We start from the raw sequence: 20,913 nt of genomic DNA on the forward strand, positions 1-20,913 counted from the left end.
GTGTAACTAAGTCAATTATTGACCAACAGCTCTGGCCCTGAAGAACGAATTTTATATATGCGAAAAGTCAATTTCTTTCCATTCAATGATAAAAATTATAGTTTTAAAATAATTAAGTTTATTTATTTAGAGATACAGCACTGAAACAGGCCCTTCAGTCCACTGAGTCTGTGCCGACCAACAACCAGCCATTTATACTAACCCTGCACTAATCCCTTATTCCCTACCACCTACCTACACTAGGGGCAATTTACAATGGCCAATTTACCTACCAACCTGCAAGTCTTTGGCTGTGGGAGGAAACCGGAGCACCCGGCGAAAACCCACGCGGTCACAGGGAGAACTTGCAAACTCCGCACAGGCAGTACCCAGAATCGAAGCCGGGTCCCTGGAGCTGTGAGGCTGCGGTGCTAACCACTGCACCGCCCATAATCCCATATGTATGTTCCAATCTTGATTTTGATTGTGTGCGTCAGCTGTGGCTCATTTGGAAGCACTCTCGGCTTTGAATCACAAGGTTCCAGGTTCCAATGCAAGTTCTACTCCAGGGCTTGTACACAAAAATTAAGGCCGACACTCCAGTGCAGTACTAAGGGAGTGTTGCACTGTCGGAAGTGTCATCTTTCAGGTGAGATGCTAAAACGAGGCCCCATTTGCGTGCTCAGGTGGATGTAAAAGACCCCATGGCACTATTTCAAACAGCAGGTGAGTTACCCTTGTGTCCTGGCCAATATTTATTCCTCAATCAACATCACAAAAACAGATTAACTAGTCATTATTACATTGCTGTTTGTGGTGCACAACTTGGCTGCCACGTGTCCCGCATTACAACAGTGACTACACTTAAAAAGTACTTAGTTGGTTGTAAAGTGCTATATAAATGCAAGTTTTTTCTGTAAAATTCTAAAAATATGAATGATAAAACCTGCTTGTTACTTCCTGGTTTGCTGGCAGTGAGAATTCTTCATTGTGGTGTGTTGCTTAGTCAGCTGATAATTTTTTGATGCGGAGCTCGGGGTATGATTAACAAGTCATAAAGTGGTAACAGCACAAAAGCTCATTTGGGTGAATTCAACAGTTCAGTATCTGAAAACAGGCAGGAAACATTCTGGATGACTGCATGCTAATCGGGGACAAGCCTTGGAGTTCCAAATTACATAAAATTTGGGATCGACAAGTTTTTCCCCTTAACACCACTCACTCAAGCCCAAATTGATTTAAGATTTTGCAGTGTACCTGGAAAGACTGTCCACTGCCAGCCAATCCCTGTTGTGCAGACAGAGTGACTGGCATTAGTGCTGCAGAGGATGATGGGTGCATAGAAATTGGCACTGTTAATACAAAAAAGAACTTATATTAGAAACAGAAAATTGGAGATAATCCAGGAAAGTAACCATCTATAAGGAATAAGTACAGGAGTGGTTTAAAATGCAAAACTAAGTCAGCAAACTTCTGAGGAATAGCTGCCCAGTAGTGAGTGGGTGGCAACTGTGGAATGACTCAGCAACAGAAGACAAGGGATATCTCAGGTTCAATCTCCAGTCTGTCGAGAACTAGCAACTGTCACTTTAGCAATGGTAACTTTACAACAAACAAAGATGCCAAGTGAATCCCAAGGACATTTGAACCAAATAAGATTTGTATATGTCCCAATTGAAATTAACCCTACATGGATATACATCAAAACTTCAAATCATGATGAAATATGAAAGTGAACGGGCAATGAGAGGGTCAAAGCTAACTGAGCAGAAGTCTTACCTGGTGGTGGCTGCTGTGGAGGCAGATTATGAACAGGATGTGCAGTGTGCTGAACTGATGATGGGACAGGTGAAGGTGCAGCAAATGGGGCTCCCCGCAACGAATGATCCTGCGAGATTGATACAGAACATTCAGCAGATTGCGGATGATGGTCATCTAAACAAGAATAAATGCTCAACCATAATCACCTGAACCAGTCCACAACAACTCATTATTCCCCAAAGTATGAAGTGCGAAGATGACATCTGATGCATGAAGATACAGGTTGAAAAGATGAACGAATTGGGACCTCCTTACATCTTAAATAATTTTTTGTAATTGGATAAAATAAGGATTTTGATTCTAAGTTTTCAAATTGGGCTGCAAAGAGATAGAGACAGGTTAAGTGAGTTGGCAACAAGATGGAAAATGGAGTATAATGTAGGGAAGTGTGAAGTTGTTCATATTGTAAAAATAGAAAAGCAGAATTTTGTTTTAAAAAGGTGTGAAACTGGTAGGTGTTGATGTTCAGACAGACTTGGGGGTACTCGTACAAGGAATGCACAAAGTTAACATGCAGGTGCAGCAGGCTATTAGGAAGGCAAATGTCATGTTGGCCTTTGTTGCAAGGGGATTGGAGTACAGGAATAAAGAAGTCTTACTAAAACTGTCCAGGAACATACCTGGAATACTGTGTGCAGTTTTGGTCTCCACATTTAAGAAAGGATATATTTGCACTGGAGGCAGTGCAGTGAAGATTTACTAAACTGGTCCCTGGGATGTTGAGAGGACGAGTAAATTGGGCCTATAGTCTCTGGAGTTTAGAAGAATGAGAGGCGATCTACTTGAGACATACAAGATTCTGAAAGAGTTTGATAGGGTAGAAGCTGAGAGATTGTTCCCACTGGTCTGGGAATCTAGAACATGGGAACACAGTCTCAGCGTAAGGGGTCAATTATTCAGGACTGAGATGAGGAGAAATTACGACGCTCATGGGGTAGTGAATCTTTGGAATTTTCTACCCAAGGGTTGTGGATGCTCCATCATTGAATACATTTAAGGCTGGGATAGATAGATTTTTGGTCTCACTGGGAATCAAGGGATACAGGGAGCGGGCAGGAAAGTGGAACTGAAGCCCAAGATCAGCCATGATCATACTGAATGGCGGAGCAGGCTCAATGGGCCAAATGGTCGACCTCTGCTCCTATTTAATGTGTTCTTGTGTTCTAATCACCTGGGATCAAGTATTCCATACAACTTGAATTTATTTAGCACCTTTAAAATGTAGAATTGCACTTCAGAGGCATAACCAAAAAATGAAACACGAAGCCAAATAGGGGCTTATAGGAAGGGTGAACAAAAGTTTAGTCAGAGGGCTAAAAAAGGGTCTTCAAAAAGAGGGAGGCGAAGAAGCATAAGTATTTAGACAAAGAATTTCAGAGAGTGAGTGACCTTGGTGACTAAAAGCATGGCTACTAGACATGGGGAAAAGAACTGAGGGGTGCACGCCAGGCAAGAGGTCAGTCAGTCAGAGAGTCTGGCATGGGGAGAGTGGGATGGTGGTTGTAGGGTTGGAGGAGATTGCAGACACTGTGAAGGTCAAGGCCATAAAAGGGTTTTAAACACAAGAAGAATTTTAAATGAAACATTAGTGGACTGAAAGACAAGGAGGACAGGGGTGATAGGCGAGTGGGACTTGATGCAGGGTAGTACTTCGGCAGCAGAGTTTAGCATGAAATTTAAGGGTGGAGCATGGAGACCAACCAGGAGAGCACTGAAATAGAGTCCAGAGGATAGAAGGTGAGGGTTGCAGCAACAGATGGGCTGAGGTATGCGTGGAGGTGAGCGATCGAGATGGTAGTAGGCAGACTTTGTGATGGAGAGATGAGGTTGGAAACTTAGCAGGGCGGCCAAATAGAACACCACGGTTGTGAACAAACTGAGCCTGAGACAGCACCTGGGGAGAGATGGAATTGGTGCTAAGAGTGTGGAGCTTGTGGCGAAGGGTGTAGATGATGGCTTCAGCATCCCAGTCTTTAGCTAGAAAAAGAAGCCTTATGACAATCTATCAAACTTTGTCACATATGCAAAACCATGTTAAAAAGCTTGGGGGAATGCCAGTTATTGAACATTGGGTGCTTCTGACCTGAAACCAAAATTTACAATTTGCAAAGTTCCCTGACCACAGAACAATTAAACTCAGTGACTTGAATTTGCATTTATGGCCTTAAAAAAAAGACATAGCTCCACCTTCATAGAATATTGTACACTATTTGCTAAAACATCATCCCATTTACCATGAACAACATCCGAAGAGATGCCTTAGTATATAAAAAAAAAATGTTGTTCAATGATCCACATTTGCTTTTGTGTAGCTGGTCTCGTCTTTCAGAGTTTAGGACAGAGGGTTAGTGGAATGTGTTGATACTTTCATTGAAGTCCTCACAGTTAACCATTAATTTAAATCATGTATAAATTGCTGTGCATCTGTTTTATTTATGATAATCAGGTGTAAATGATAAACTGTCGTGAACATATCAGAGTTGTTAATCCCTCAGGAAAAACAGTAATAAAACCATGAATTGCATAATAGAGCAGATACAAGGGAACAGTAATCTCATCTAGGTGCCCACTCCCACTATTTAGGATACCACCTAAATTCCAATAACATACACAAAAGAGAACTATTCAATCCTCAATTAGATTAGTTTTACAAATTCCTAAGTGGTTAAGAATGGCATTTGCTGCAGTACATCAGGTGGGCCCTTACTCATTTTGGGCTTACAACTAAACAGAACAAAATTAACTCAATGCAGAAAGTAGATCAATTTCAACACTACCGTACAGAGAACTATACATAGCAAAATAAAAGTGTGGGCCTTGCTCATTTTTTTTTTTACCTCAAACTCCGAGTCACTGGAGTCAGGCTGTGCAGAGAGGGCTCCTGTGAGAAATGGCATTGGTTGGCCCATCTTCGCCATTCGAGAAATCAATTTGGCTTTAGTGGTGTCTGGATTCTAGAAAAAAGGGAGAATAATTGCCTATAACTATATTTAAAAAAAGCAAGGAAATGTTAACTCACTGAATTCCCCTCTATTTCAGGGAGTGGACGCAATAGTTGAGAGCTGAAGGATAGAGTTCAATTTGTTACTGTAATTATAAAAGTGGCATGGGTGGGCCTCAAAGTCTTTAAGCTTCATAAACACTGCAGCATATCAAAGTCCTGCACTATGAAGCAGTTGATCATACATTCACATCTACAACTCTCCATGTGCCAAGTTCCCATTTTCAGTCATGTTATATTACAAAAAGGCCACAGGGGAAGAATTAGAGCTGGGTGCATCTCTTCCACACATTACTGATGATCAACTGTAACAGAGACCAGGAACTAGTTGCCTGCTTGCTTTTCCAAATAAGGAATCTGACAGGAAATAAAAGCAAATGAGAGGGCAAGAGAATCTCAATGGCCAAAAGGAAAAAGCAAAAGAAAACTGAATAGCAGGCAGAGGTCACAGTTCAACAACTGCAAGCAGAATTCATACTTACTGCCAACATATCACTTAGTGAATTGGACTTGGCCCGTACAACATGCTCCCTGAAAAGCATGAAAAATAGGAATGTAATCAGGTTTATTAACAGCTTTTTAAAGATGAGCCCCTTACCCTGACTGAATTCCAAAAACATCCAAAAATCTCCTTTCCCAAATAAACCAGACGGAGAGCTGGGATGTTAGGTACAGAAATTCATGCTAAGTCTCAAAAAAACCCCACTACGATTTTACCAAATGCATGCAAAACAGAGGCTGGGGTGTGCAGCCAAGAGAAGTTATACACTGAGGCAGACAATCCTTATGGGACTCTATTCAACATCAGACATGGGTATGGAGGACACAAAGTACAGGCCAAACAGCTAAGCCACTGCATCCTAGCAGAGGTGCTAAACTATAGCACTGTCAAATCAAGCATTTCATTGCACTAATCATCTCCAACACAGGTTTCTGGCGAAAAACATTAAATACTCGTGGTTTGAACCAAGAACAATTGTTTTTTTTTAAATTAATCACAGGATGTGGGCCTTGCTGCCAAGAGCAGCATTTATTACTCTCCCTATTTGTCTTTGAGAAGGTGGTGGCGACTTATTTTCTTGACAACCGAGTGGCTTGCAAGACCATTTCAGAGGGCAGTTAAGAAACATCCACATTGTTGTGGGTCTGGAGTCACACATAGGCCAGACTAGGCAAGGACATCAGATTTCCTTCCTTGAAAGACTTTAGCGAACCAGATGGGTTTTTACGGCAATCCTGTAGTTAAATGGTTGCCATTACTGATACAAGCTTTTTATTCCAAATTTATTTAATGAACTGAATTTAAATTCCCCAGCTGCCAGGTTGGGATTTAAATTCATGCCCCTACAGCATTAGTCCAGGTCTCTGAATTACTCGTCCAGTAATATGCTGCTATTCCCAGATTTCAAGCTGGGTAAACCCCAAAAATCAGAACTGGGTGCCCATTCATCAAACTCTGCTCCACACTGTCAAATAAAAATATTACATTTGAAATGTAATTAACTCATTTAATAAAGCTATTGCTAGCTTCTTGGTTGAAAAGTTTGAAGCTCATTGCAAAGCAGGAAAAACACTAAACTTCAACCTGTTTACATCAAAAAGATGAGTGATCATCAGCCACCTCCAAAACCCCTGGGCAAATGCCCAGTCAAAAAGACATTTTGGGATGTTCAATGATTTGAACTGGAGAGATTTTTTGGTTTAAGGTACAATATTTTTTTTTGACACAAAGCCAGTATCAGTATTGAAGAGTCCAACTTTTTTTTTTTTAAATTGACAAACAGTTAAGCAACTGGAGTCACCCAAGACTAATGGGGGATTTAAATATGTATTTGCGCTGTCCGAAAGGAGATCAGCGAATGACGAAGTCTTATCATGTCAGTTTGGAGACAGTGGGGAAATTGTCAACGCACTCCAACATTTATAATATAACATTCACACATGGTATGTTAGAATGGCTGCAATTATGCCAGTTTAGAAGCGAATCAGCTAGCAGGAAGCCCAAACCCAAGTAATCGTTGAAAGTCTTGTTGACAGCTCAGGTAACCAACCCTAAATGGGGGTTAGAGGTCACGTCTGCCTTCTGTTCCAACTAAGAAACAAAAGGTATTCCACAGAGACAGTCTGCACCAGCAAAGGCTCAGATACAGAGAAAGTTCTCTCCTTTAACCTACTACCGACTATATTCTGAGAAATTACTGGTCAAAAGAGTGTATTTATGCTCTATTACTTTCCATGTCTGAGGAGTGTTGCAAAATAGGTTAGAATTCACCATAAATGTAACAGTTAAAACAATATTTCTAATATAAATAAGCTCTTGGTTTACAATCATGCTCATCATAAAAGCCATTAGTCCATCTATTGGAAGCTAGGAGCAATATAGGTGGGGGTAACTGCAAGCACATAGAATCCATAGTGTCCCAAAGTGTTTCAATGTTACACCTCTCCCTCACCACTCCACCATGCTATCACATGACTTTAATATTTAACAGTATGGGCAAAACCCTGGTCATAAAGAAGTTGAGGTCTACTTCTGTGAGATTGGTGATGCTAGAACAGTATCTAGTCCAAGCCCAAAATTCTTTTGAACAGACTTGGAAAACTCCAGTTTCAAACCCTGGTCTGTGCAGAGTTAGCTGACTAGAATCTGGACAGCACAACTTACTGCAGTACCCTTCAATATGGAGGGATAGTCAGTAAAGGTTCCCATTTCCTTTTGCTACCAAATGGCTCCAATTGGAAAGCTGTGTGTGGGGTGATGAGGATAGGATTGGGCTCAGTTAGAATGCCAATCATCTCAGCTCACGTGAAACTGACATTCCGATGAAGTACTGCAGTACTTGCTGCTGTCCATAGAACCTTACACCAGGGTAAGACAGAAAGCAATATTCGGGGTAGAATATCCAATAATGATGCGCACCGTAAAGACAGCCATCAGCTTCCACACTGTTTTTGCATAAAGTCAAGTCACCATTTTGCATTGTCAAACCCAAACCAGCGATGAGTGTTTGGAATCTAAGTAAATAACAAACAAACCATCCTCTGTTAACTTATCATCCAAACTAAAAGCAGGTGCCGTTTCTGGACAACTGCACTGTTACAGCCACATGGTGAAGTTTAGCTGGTTCCCACTGTTCAACGCCCACCTGACCACAGCAAGTGTTTTGCTATTAGGGTTTAATCCCTTTGTATTTTATTTGTCAAATAAACAGACAGCAACAGGTTTTGTTGTAGGTTTTAAACAGAAAATCAATTCACACACACACACAACCACCCCCCTTCCCCCTCCAGATGCTGCCTTTTTCTTTTGGTGTCCCTTGTAAGATTATTAGGTTACTAAAAGTTACTAACCAGCGTACTAATTGTTAAAAGCCAGCTATCATAAACTAACATTTAGCTTTATTAGCCTTCTTTTTAGTATGGTTAAAGTAGAAAAACTTAGGAATAGGGCACAGTATAGACAAGATGTCAAGGCAGAGGGATCCTGGGAGATGTCGTTTTAAAATGCTTACTTGCAGTACAAGGGTGAGACCTTGAGAGCAGACAGTGAAATCAGCTTCTGTGTAATTTGCCTTGTAACGACAGAAGGAACCTCGAAATGTAAAAGCATTGAGATAAAGTAGTCAACACAAAGGGGTACTACTTGTGCAAATCCAAAAGGTTCGCAACCATCACAAAATGATTCTTGGTTGGCTAAGAAAGGCATCCTTTAATACAAGACTAATCACTGATTGGGAGAGGGAGGGTTAACTGGAGAGCTGCCAGGATAAAAGAAGTCCTGTCTTTGATACTGTACGGCAGAGAATTTTCGAACAAGAGAAGAGAGAGTGACCGACAAGGAAAACTTGAAGACCAAAAGCTGCAAGCGAAAGAGTTGTGCGCTCTGCCGTCCAGTCTCAAAGGGTAGTATCTGGGTTAAACTGTTAATTACTGCCTGAGTTTGAGACTATGGTTTAACTGAAAACTTAAACTCAATAAAGTCTACTCATAAGCTTTGTGCTGCTAAGTCTGTTCCCACCTCAGAAGGGGGTATAAAACACCCATATCTTAACAAATCCCACATTCTGGCGAGCCAGATGGGACTTGGCGCGTTGTGAACTCATTTTGGGAGAGGAAGGATCTCGAGTTCGCCAGTCTGGCCAACACATGTCTTGGGAGGATAAACCCTATTGGGGAGTGTAGAGACCTTAACGAACCCACAGTGATCCAAAGGCACTTATACAAGAATATATAAAGAGAATAAATAAAATCATGTTGTCTAAAGATGTTATACGGCTCTTCGAGCAGAAATACAAAGAGGTTAGAGAGTCCATTCAAGTTAAGATAGGCCAGAAGATGTTGAAGATAGAACAGGCAAAAAACCTTCTGTTTTTTTTGTATTCAGCAGATCCAAGAGACAACCACTCAGAAAGATAAGAGGTTGAGCGACTGAACCAACAGGTTCAAGATTTGGAGCTGTGCTACAATGGCAATATGTTGCTAACCTGAACGCTGGCACAGCCGTGATTGACACTCAGGAAAATAAAAGTCCGTTGAAACAGGAGGAGGGGAATGAGTGTTTAAGAAGAGATTTGGCAGATGCTGGGGGGCACTCAGAGAAGTGATGAGTAGATCACTCTCTCTGCCACCTTCAAATTTACGAATTGCAGGGAAAATTAGGGAGACAACAGGCAAGTGTGTCTGCAGTAATGGAGGGAGGCACTGTCCCAGCCTCCTACGAGGAGGGTGGTTGGAATGTAGATTGGAGAGCTGGAGTGGGAAGGTGAGAGTTTTCAGATTGAGGAAAGAGGGACAACTTAAACAAGATGCATTTAGTGAAATTTAAAGTGAGTAAAATAAAGTTACTGCGTCTTTTGTTTGAATGTGTGAATGTTGGAAGCTTCCACAAATGAATGTCCTTATCTGTAGCTTGTGTTCTGTAGAATGGTCATTAACTCTTTGTAATCTGGCTTTAATGTTGAAAACATGAGTCTGTTACTTGTTCTATTATTGCTATATTTCAGAGTCATATTTTGATTGTGAACTAATTGAACCTGTGTGTTCCTTGGGCTCAGACCAGGGAATTTAACAGAGATTTTTGGTACTTTGAATTCATAACCAATTACAGGAATAAATTTTTCTAAGTTGTTTGGAATTAAGAAAGTGTGAATGTGATTGTTGAGTGTGTTCATTTCAATTTGGGATCGTGTACCCAGAAATGGGATCTAAAAGTTGAATTACATTTTAAATTAAAAATGCTGTATTTTTTTATTTTTATTTAAAAAGTTGGTTTTGCAACTGTGAAAAGGCAATGAACAATTTTGTAAGAGATAAGCTTCAGCCTTGAAGGCCTGAAGATGCCTGGCAGAAATCAAATTTGAAGTTTGAAAACACTGCTTTAATTGGACCAAAGTTTAAAATCTGCTATTGCTTTTTTGCAGTTTAAATTAAAGACATGTCTTACTGACTGTTTTTAAGTAGCAAACGTCAGGATTTGGATATTGGTTTACGGGAAAGAATGGATAAATAAAAGGAGATTACAGGAATGATGTCTTCCTTTTTCCTCAACCGAGGATCCCCCCCACCCCCCACACTCACTGTGGTTGACAGGGCCCTCAACCGTGTCCAGCCCATTTCCCGCACCTCTACCCTCACCCTCCCTCCCAGAACCACTACTGGGTTCCCCTTGTCCTCACTTTCCACCCCATCAGCCTCCATATCCAAAAGGATCATCGTCCGTCATTTCTGCCACCTCCAGCGTGATGCCACTACCAAAGGCACCTTCCCCTGTCAACATTCCGAAGGGATCGTTCTCTCCGCGACACCCTGGTCCACTCCTCCATTACCCCCACCACCTCGCCCCCTTCCCACGGCACCTTTCCCTGCAAGCGCAGGAGGTGTAATACCTGCCCATTTACCTCCTCACTATCCAAAGCCCCAAACACTCCTTTCAGGAGAAGCAGCGATTTACTTGTACTTCTTTCAATGTAGTATACTGTATTCGCTGCTCACAATGTGGTCTCCTCTACATTGGGGAGACCAAACGCAGACTGGGTGACCGCTTTGCGGAACACCTCCGCTCAATCCGATAGCATGACCCCGAGCTTCCGGTTGCTTGCCATTTCAACACTCCCCCTTGCTCTCGTGCTCACATCTCGGTCCTGGGATTGCTGCAGTGTTCCAGTGAACACCAACGCAGGCTCGAGGAACAGCATCTCATTTACCGATTAGGTACGCTACAGCCTGCCGGACTGAGCATTGAGTTCAAATCATTTCAGAGCATGACGGGCCCCCCATTATACTTTTATCTTTAGTATTTTTTTCCTTTTACTTTTTGCGTTTATTTTATTTTAGTTTGTTTCTACTACGCCTACCCACTGTTTTTTTCATGTTTGTGCTTGTGGCTGTTCAGCTTTCAGTCCAGTAACAACCTCCCTGTACTAGTGCTTTGTCTTTCAGCATACCATGAACATATTGTTTGCCTTTGCTCTATGACCTCCTGGTCAGCTATTCTGTGAACCTGTCCTATCAATACCTTCTCATTTGTTATCTCTTGCCCTGCTTTACTTGCTTAAAATCTTTTACATTTATTATATCTGTCAGTTCTGAAGAAGGGTCACTGACCTGAATGAAACGTTGACTCTGCTTCTCTCTCCACAGATGCTGCCAGACCTGCTGAGTTTTTCCAGCACTTTGTTTTTATTATGGGAAAGATTCTGTCTGTTTAAAGTTTGTTTAAGAGGCTGGTGTTAAGTCTTGTTGTAAGAATGTTAAATAACGTTTTCTTTAGTTTTTTTGATTTTATTAGTCATTTGAAAAGGCGCCTGAAGAACAAGAAAATTACATAATTTACCTTTTCTTTTTTTAAAAAAAGCATGTGCTATTCTGTTCTGTATAGTTAAGAAGTCTGAATTAAGTTTGAATTAGGATTAACTGACCTGTTAAATTGGGAAAACTGGAATTTCATTAGCGGCCACAATAAACTTCCAAGAAATCATGTCAAGTTTTGAGAGAGTCTTTAATTCCAGATATAAGGCTCGTTCGTATAACATTTGCCTGTGTGGAGTTTGCAAGTTCTCCCTGTGTCTGCGTGGGTTTTCTCCGGGTGCTCCGGTTTCCTCCCACAAGCCAAAAGACTTGCAGGTTGATAGGTAAATTGGCCATTATAAATTGTCACTAGTATAGGTAGGTAGGGACAGGTGGGGATGTTTGGTAGGAATATGGGATTAGTGTAGGATTAGTATAAATGGGTGGTTGATGTTCGGCACAGACTCGGTGGGCCGAAGGGCCTGTTTCAGTGCTGTATCTCTAATCTAATCTAATTGGCAGTTTAGAACTTTAAATGTTGATTGCTATGATTTGGACTTTGGAATCATCATGATTATATCAAATAAAAATCCTTGGATTAGAAACCTCTGACAAAAGATGTTAAAATGTTTGGAAACAATGGAGGTTTAATCTAAATTGCTTTCTTCCCTGATGGAGATGTTTTCCTTTCAAGTTGACGATGTTAATTATTTTTGTTGTTTTAAAAGCCTAAGGATACCAAAAAGAATTGGGGTAAAAAACATTTATAATGGAGTTCAGTTCTTTTTCAATCAGAATTTTCTTTTCAAAAACTTTACGCATCAGGGAATGGAGACAAGCAAAGAAATTAACCCCACAGCAGCTGTTGATTTTCCATTTAATTCACCACACAATTGTTGCATTGCTGAGAGTAAAATTTATATATTGGGCATTATAAAATTTTAAATTCCTAAATTGACAGATATAATTGGACAAATTAACTCAATTGGCTCAGTGGCAGAACCACATGAGAACTGATGCCACAGCAAGAGATCCAGCAGCTTTAAGAATTTCAGAACGTATCTGCAGACATCAAATGTCACCGCATGGTCACAATTTAGATTAAAGGCTTTCCCTTTTCAAACACATTTGTTGTTTGTTATCTTCCGAGACAAAGTACTTGAGAAGGTGAGACAAGTCTTTAATGTAAAACACCATACAATACCACCAAGCCTGGGCATAAGACATTGGAATCGATTATCAAAATTAAATTGATATGAGTGGTTATTTCAAGAACTCAAAAGGGAATTTATTTTAAATTTAAGGGGATACTCAAATTAAAAAAAAAACGAAAAAAACAGTCTTGGTGGTTTTTTTTTAATGAACATCGAGAAACAAGGCTCTTTTGGATATAAATGGAACATTAACAAAGCCTATCACCACATAGTGATTGCACAATGGAGCCATGGCTACTTCACACCTTCTTTGCTTCAGAAGACATTCAATTCTGCAATTGACACCTCATAGCTTTGAAGATTTTCCTTTCTCCCTGTCAGACAGTTTGAATATTTTAATGAAAGCGCTTCCATTTTATAGTATTTTTGAGGACTCGTTTAAAATTGTGAAAATGGATTCATTTGAAAGACTGAAGAGATTTCATAGATGCTGGACTTTGGGATTTTTTTTTTTAAACAAAGGTCACTGGAAGGCCTTGAGATTTTGTTTAAAAACAACTCTTACCGGATGTCACATGTCTTAAGCTAAATAAACAGCAGGAGAATGGTGAATAGGGGGAGTTGTTTACAGAGAAGTGACATATCACGATTTATGGTGGTCAAGAGTTGGTTTTGTTTTGGATATTGTTTTCAGTCATTTGGGGGTAAGCCTGCTAACAGAAGCAATCAGCTCATCCTTTTTCCACCTCTGAGAACCCAGTGTGATAGCTGAAACCCCTGATGCCACATTTCTCCTGGAAGGCCTGTCAGATTAATCCTCAACATTGCCTGAAGAGAACTGCTCCAAAGATCCCAGCGACAGCCGCCTATGCATATTTGGGACGCCAGAATAAAAGGGACAACTGATATCATTCCATATCATCTTCTTTTCCTTCAACAATTAACAAGTATTTGACCAAAGTTTTTTTTTTGTGCGTCATTTTTGTAAAGAGAACTCTGCAGTGAAAATTTTATTTTTTCTCTAACTGGTGCATGTGTGTGTTGGGCTAATTTAGAAGGGAACTTTCATAGCTCAGTCTGTGTGTGAATCTTTACTGACTGTCTTGTTTTATAATAAATGAATAATTTTATTCTTTAAAAGAAACCTGGTTGGTGGATTTTATTCTGAAATAAAAAGAGTACATAATTGGCCATATCGGTAACTAGGTAAACATTTAAATAGATGCTGTGACCCATAGAGAAGTGGAACTAGAGAAAGACAGTGTACTCCTCCAGCCTTGGTTGTAACAATATACAAAGGCCAAGCCCTTTTTGCTTCAGCAGTCATTCTTCACTTTTTTTTTTTTAAGAAGGTCCATTTTTTAAAAAAAAATGGATTCAGCTTTTATAATTCTACAGATTTTGTCCATAATTTGCATAATCGCTCTTGTGTGACAGCATTGAAATAGGGACACGTGAGCTGTTTGAGTGCAGAATGACAGCTCAAACCATGCCATTTCCAACCACCCCAAGAGGAAAAAGCGCAGGCAGAGGAGACTTTCACTTTCTTAATGCCACAAGGAGTCCCAAGATAAAGCACTTCACTTAGCAACCACGCAAGGTAAATTCTAGCCAGCCGCTGGACTTCAATCGTCAAGTCAGAAGTTCTGTAATAATTCTATACCCTGTAAACTATAAAACATGAATAATGCAGCAACTCATTGATTTCTGGTAACAAGGCAGCTATTTAGTAATAATAATCCTGACCTGGTGTGACATCACATGCCCCCCAACCCAGCTGCCACAAGCTCTTATTGTGCCCACGAGCAGCAGAGATCAGGCTGGGGTGGCCCAGTTTCAGAACATCTGTACTTCTGTCCTCTTTGCATTGACAGAAAGGGAGAGGGGATGAAAAAAAGATAAATTACATACAATCAAGCTTTTAGACTGCATGAAATCACGGGTACAGAAACCCCAAAAGAACAGTTTTCTTTGTGGAAGCTTTCAGAAGTTAGGGTTGCCAAAGGAAAACATTTGAAAAGCACATGAGCCTGAATCCTAACATTTTGTGAAGTGTCCTTTCTCACACAGCCAGGTGCAGCAAGGGGTCAAAAAGGTACCCCCAGACTCAAGATAAAGAGTATAACTCTATCTATACTATAGAACATGTTAGTCAAATTATTAATAGGAAAACTAAGTCAGTGGCATAGAAAAAGCTGGGAGCTAGCAACATGCTACACCTTTCATACCCAGGCTTTGGAGGCACAGACACTGGCGCTGGGATTGAAGTTTCCATGGCCAGGCTTTCTATGCTGGGGGCTGGTGAAGAGGCAATCGAATCACGTGAGCCGATACTCTGCTTGTCAAACCCAGATTCTTTTGCAAATTTTACCTATGAGAGAGAGGAGAGTACTGAAGTGAAACTCATGGTACACAAATATCCAAACAACACCTCCTGCCCCTGCCCTCGACTTAATTAACTGGGAAAGCCATGACAGTCAAAATCAGTGTTCAGTCAGTCATCAGTACAAGTATGCAACAAGAAGCTGACATTTCAGCTGCCCCTGAAATGTAAGGATATATAAAATGAAATTCTTAGAGACAGGCCACACTATACCCAAAATAAGCCACAACACTAGTTTTCAAGAAAACCCCTTCTGTATCAATGTATATGCACCCACCCCATACTCACCATTACACTATTGCTCCATACTATCTATTGCTCACGCTTCAATCTGAACTGTTCCATTAACACAATCTTCTTCAACTGAAATCTCAATGGCAGGTCGCCAAAGTTGGTGTTAATTCCATGAAAGATGACCCAACCAGGGTGAAGGGAAAGACATTCAGACTCTGCATTCCCAAGATAGCTTGGACATGATTTAGTCTCACCCCAAAGAGGCGTTAAAACCCTATTTCAAGCCCCCAGTTATCCGACTGTCCGGTTACCCACCTTAGCTGGTACTCACCCTTTTAACCTCCACTTCAAAAACAAGCGTGGCATCAGGCGGAACACGGTTCGGTATTCCCTGTGATCCATATGCCAAACTTGGAGGTACGATCAACAGTCTCTTCCCATTTTTCTTCATTCCCAACATCCCAACCTCCCAGCCCTGCAAAATACAGCAGTTTCAAAGCTAAGCAAAAAATTTACAATAAATTAATGTGAAAATAAGGAGCTGGTATCAGTAAAAGTAACCATGAAGCTATTGGATTGTCGTTAAAAACCCAACATGTTCACCAATGTCCTTAAGGGAGGGAAAACAGCCGCCCACACCTGGTCTAGCCTATATGCTACTCCAACAATATGGTTGAAGACTTATAATTGCCCTCTATGTGACGTAGAATGGGGTGGTTTGCTATTGAAGAATGGGCAATAAATACCAGCCTTGCCAATGGGGCCCACATCCAGAGAATGAAAAGGGAGCATCTTAGAATAATGACCATAATACGAACTGAATTAGTTATCAGGTTTCAAAGGGGCGTGGGTGGTGGGGGAAAAGGAAGCATCACAAACCAAGGCTTTGGGTTTAAATGAGACTAACCTTGAAGGGATGAGGAAGATTTTGACAAGAAGAATGGGACAAACCATCACCAAAATTGGAATCCAATCAAGAAGGTAACTCGTGGATTACCAAACAAGTACAGTCCTCTTAAAAGGTAGCTTATGCAATGGTGGAGGAACATGGCAAAAATGAGGACTGGGAGGCTAACAGAAAGCAACAGAAAGGAGGCCAAGAAAATAAGATGGGAAAAATAAAGATGGCATCCTGGGTACCAGCTAAAGGCTTGTAGAAGTAGGCCAAGAAAAAGAAAGCGAGGAGGAAGTGAGACATTGAAGTTAGACTGAGTTACAACACGAGCAAAGTCCGTGGCAGGATTTCCAATCATCATTTTTGCTTTAATCTTCATTGGTCATAACACTAAAGCTAGAAATTAGTTTCGGGACAAAAGATACCAACATTAATACACAAACAAGAAAATTGTACTAGATAAACGACTGGGATTGAAAACAGACAAGTATCTGGGCCCAGACAGTTTCCACCCAAAGCTACTTCAAAAAGTCATTCAATTCGAGGCCCCAAGATTGGGTGGTAGCAAAAGTCATACCTTAAGCCGCAAAAAAGACAAAAGGGACATGCCAAGTAACTGAATGCGAGGTGAGACTATATTCAGAGTGGGAATTCCTTCTAGATCCATGAAGTCAAAGGGAACAAAAAAAAAAAATCAGACAATGCACACAGAATCTGGCAGTCAAGGTCCCCCAACAGCAGCAGCGATGGAAAAATACGCTTTCTACACCAAGAACAACGTGAGGGAGGCACCTGCCAGGTTGGACAGTGCCCTGCCAACATTTAGAGATAAGAAAAACTGGAGGATGACAAAAAACACTACTCTGCACTTGTTACAAGACACCCTAACAATATTCAAAATTGCAACTTGATCCAGTATATGGGCAAGAGGCTACTACTTTACAATGCACTTTCATTGCTTTATGTGCTTACTAAGATTACAGTCTGCTTTCACAATCCCACAACTGTATCAAATCCCTTCATACCCATGCCCCACCACCATCCCCCAAAACTGAGCCCGTCCACCCACATCTCGTCCTGTCCACAGACGCCTGGGCCTACCTTTCTCAGGTTAAACATTTAATGTTAACTCCCTATAAAATAAACAGATGTCAGTACAATGGAAGTAGCTGATTTGAGTAGCTGGTGAGTGGTTATTCAGTCTTAAGTTTATTTAAGTCAATTAATACGAACATACGAATTAGAAGTTGGCGGCCACTTGGCCCCTCGAGCCTACTTTGCCATTCAATAAGATCGTGGCCGATCTGATTGTAAAGTCAACTCCACATCCCCGCCTACCCCCTATAACCTTTCACCCCCTTGCTTATCAAGAATCTACCTCTCTCTTAGAAACAAACATTCAAAGACTCTGCTTCCACCACCTTTTGAGGAAGAGTTCCAAAGACTCACGACCCTCAGAGAAAAAATTTAGTCATAGAGAGATACAGCACCGAAACAGGCCCTTCGACCCAACGAGTCCGCGCCGACCATCAACCACTCATTACATTAATCCCATTTTCCCTCTCACATCCCCACCTTTCCCTCAATTCTCCTATCACCTACCTACACTAGGGACAATTTTTACAATGGCCAATTTACCTATCAACCCGCAAGTCTTTGGCATGTGGTAAGAAACCGGAGTATCCGGAGAAAACCCACGCGGTTACAGGGAGAACTTGCAAACTCCGCACAGGAAGTACCCAGAACCGAACCCAGGTCGCTGAAGCTGTGAGGCTGCGGCGCTAGCCACTGCGCCGCCCTCATCTCTCCTCATCTCTGTCTTAAATGGGCAACCCGTTATTTTTAAACAGTGACCCCCAGCTCCAGATTCTCCTATAGGAAACATCCTTTCCAAATCCACCCTGTCAAGACTCCTCAGAATCTTATAGGTTTCAATCAAATTGCCTCTTACTCTTCTAAACTTCATCGGATACAAGCCTAGCCTGGCCAATCTTTCCTCATAAGACAACCCGCCCATTCCAGATAGGCTGCGTTTGCTGACAACGCAACCACTAAGTGGCGCAGTACTAGCACATGCACAAATGCAGCCTCTTCCACTGAAACGTCACTGTCTGCGATGTTCATGTAGCTGCCAGGATTAAAGATGGCACTGCTCAATTTATCAACCCAAAAATCCCCTCAAAGGTTGCCATTGCCGCATCCATCCCACCCCCAACAGTCCCCCACTCCCTCCTGCTACTGATTCTTTTCCATCATTTCTTGGATGCCTTCTGTTCAACTGTTTTGTTTTTTTTTGACAAAAACCGATTATCTCTGGTACTATACAGCCATTGAAATTTGCAATGAAAAGCAACTTTCTATAGGACGGTAAAATCAACATTTACTCTGCGAAGTTCATGGAGGAAATAACTCTGAATTTCTGCCCACCCTGCCTCCATTCCGCAATCTCCCAATCCATAAATTCACACTTGCTACAGCCTCGCCTCCCACCCCACCCCCCAACCAGCCGCTTGCTCCAGACCTCGCCACTGCTCCCCTCCTTCCCTGCCCCTCGACCACGAAGTGTGACAGGACGACGTAGGAGCGGGTGGCCAAGAGGAGGGAAGCGGTGCGGCCTAGAGCTAGCGGCTGCATGGTGGGGTGGGTGGGGGGGGATGGAGGGAAGCAGCGAGGAGCGGGGAACAATTGGCTGAGGGGAGTGGGGGAGCAGTGCTGAGGTCTGGATTAAGTAGCTGGGGGGGGGGGAAAGAGGGCAAGCGGCCGGTGGGGAACAGGGGAGAAAGCGTCGAGGCCTGGAACGAGTGGCAGAGTGGGGAGGAGGCAGGTGGGGCGGGAGAGTGTTGCTGAGTGGTGGGGGGGTGGGGGGGGAGCAGGAGAGGGCAGCGAGTAGCTGATGACATTTTCCCAAGCATGCGCTAATTAGCCCTGGCAAAACGTGGGCTGCACATGTGCAGCATCTCACTGAGAGCAGGAGACCTTTCGCACTAAAGCCTGGCTACCCAACCCGAACACGACTACATGTGTCGGGTTCAGATTGGGTCGAAATTCCGACTCCAGCATTCGGGCTCAGGTCGGGTCAGGCTGGACACTGCTTCCAGGAAGTCACGGGATCAGGCTTACCCATGATTCCCCACACTCCAGCTGCAGCAAGAGCCTGCTGCCGGAACAGATGAAGGGGATTTCGGTCGGGCGCGAAATAAAATTAAGGAGCTCGGGGTCAGGTCAGGTTCGGGTTGGCTGTGGTCATGTTGGGCCCGGGTCAGATTTTAATTTTATACCTGAGCCAGGCTTTAGTTTGCTCATGTACGCAGCTTGGACTGCGTTGTCAGGAGTCACTTTGCTCCAGATATTAGTCTAGTAGACCTTCTCTGAATTACTTCCAACGCATTTACCTCCTTCCTTAAATAAGGAGACCAATACTGTACACAGTACTATAATAAAAGCAAAATACTGCAGATGCTGGAAATCTGAAATAAAAGCAAGAAATGTTGGAAATACTCAGCATGTCTAGCAGCATCTGTGGAGAGAGAAGCAGAGGTAATGCTTCAGGTCAGTGACCCAGTGTACGAGGTCTGGAGCGAGCGGCTGTTTTGGGTGGGGGGGGGTGGAGAAAGCTTCGAGGCCTGGAGCGAGTGGTTGAGTGGGGACAGCGGCCAGGTTGGCGCTCCAGATGTCGTCTCACCAATGCCCTGTATAACTGGAGCATAACCTTCCTACTTTTGTAATCAATTACCCTCGCAATAAATGATAACATTGTTAACTTTCCTAATTGCTTGCTGTCACTGCATACTAACCTTTTATGATTCATGCACGAGGACACCCAGATCCCTCTGCATCTGAGCTCCTTCACCATTTAGATATGTTTCTCTTTTATTCTTCCTGCCAAAATGGACAATTTCACATTTTCCCACATTATGCTCCATTTGCCAGATCTTTGCCCACTGACTTAATCTATCTATATCCCTTTGTAGCCTCAAGTCCTCTTCAACACTAATCTAACAGAGGCATGGTAGGACATCTCAGTCCCGTGGAGAGCATATCCTGTTTCATGTGGGAGCTCCAAGACAGTTCTCATGTCCTGGACAACCACATACACAGGAAGTGTCAGCTGGAGCAGCTCAAGCTCCAGGTTTCGGAGCTTGAGCAGCAGCTGGCATCACTGTGGTGCATCCGCGATGCTGAGAGTTTCGTGGACAGCACATTTCTGGACGTGGTCACCCTACAGATTAAGTGTGCGCAGGCAGAGAGAGAATGGGTGACTGCCAAACAGTCGAGGATGTCCAGGAAGGGAGCGCAGGAGACCCATGAGTGCATCTCGCTCTCCAACCAGTATTCAGTTCTGAATACTGCTTACAGTGATGGTTCCTCTGGGGAATGCAGCAAGAGCCAAGTCTACGGTGGCCTCTGCTGTCTGGGGGGAGGGTGGGGGGACAGGAATGAAGATTGGGAAAACAATAGCAATAGGGGATTCTATAGTTAAGGCAACATACAGGTGTTTGTGACTGCAATCGTAAATTCAAGGTGGTGTGACGTCTTGGTCATGCCAGGATCAGGTTTGTCACTGAGCAGCTGCAGAGCAGTCTGAGGAGGGAGCCAGCAGTCGTAGTCCATATAGGTAGCAATGACCTAGGTCAAGATCCTGCAAGCAGATTTTTGGGAG

At 42.5% G+C, this 20,913-nt stretch overlaps 1 protein-coding gene across 2 annotated transcripts in view; it reads right to left on the reverse strand.

The window, feature by feature from the left end:
• fkbp15a (FKBP prolyl isomerase family member 15a) overlaps positions 1–20,913 on the reverse strand; it is a 115,952-nt gene that overhangs the window by 58,658 nt on the left and 36,381 nt on the right. For both annotated transcript variants that reach the window (XM_068012751.1, XM_068012752.1), the window contains 6 exons: positions 15,690–15,833; positions 14,970–15,112; positions 5,284–5,332; positions 4,638–4,754; positions 1,759–1,867; positions 1,237–1,331 (listed from right to left, as the gene is read on the reverse strand). In XM_068012751.1, the coding sequence (XP_067868852.1) occupies positions 1,237–1,331; positions 1,759–1,867; positions 4,638–4,754; positions 5,284–5,332; positions 14,970–15,112; positions 15,690–15,833 (657 nt within the window). The remainder of the gene's footprint in view (positions 1–1,236; positions 1,332–1,758; positions 1,868–4,637; positions 4,755–5,283; positions 5,333–14,969; positions 15,113–15,689; positions 15,834–20,913) is intronic.

The sequence above is a fragment of the Heterodontus francisci genome, chromosome 32 (assembly GCF_036365525.1).
Source record: "Heterodontus francisci isolate sHetFra1 chromosome 32, sHetFra1.hap1, whole genome shotgun sequence".
Lineage (NCBI taxonomy): Eukaryota > Metazoa > Chordata > Chondrichthyes > Heterodontiformes > Heterodontidae > Heterodontus > Heterodontus francisci.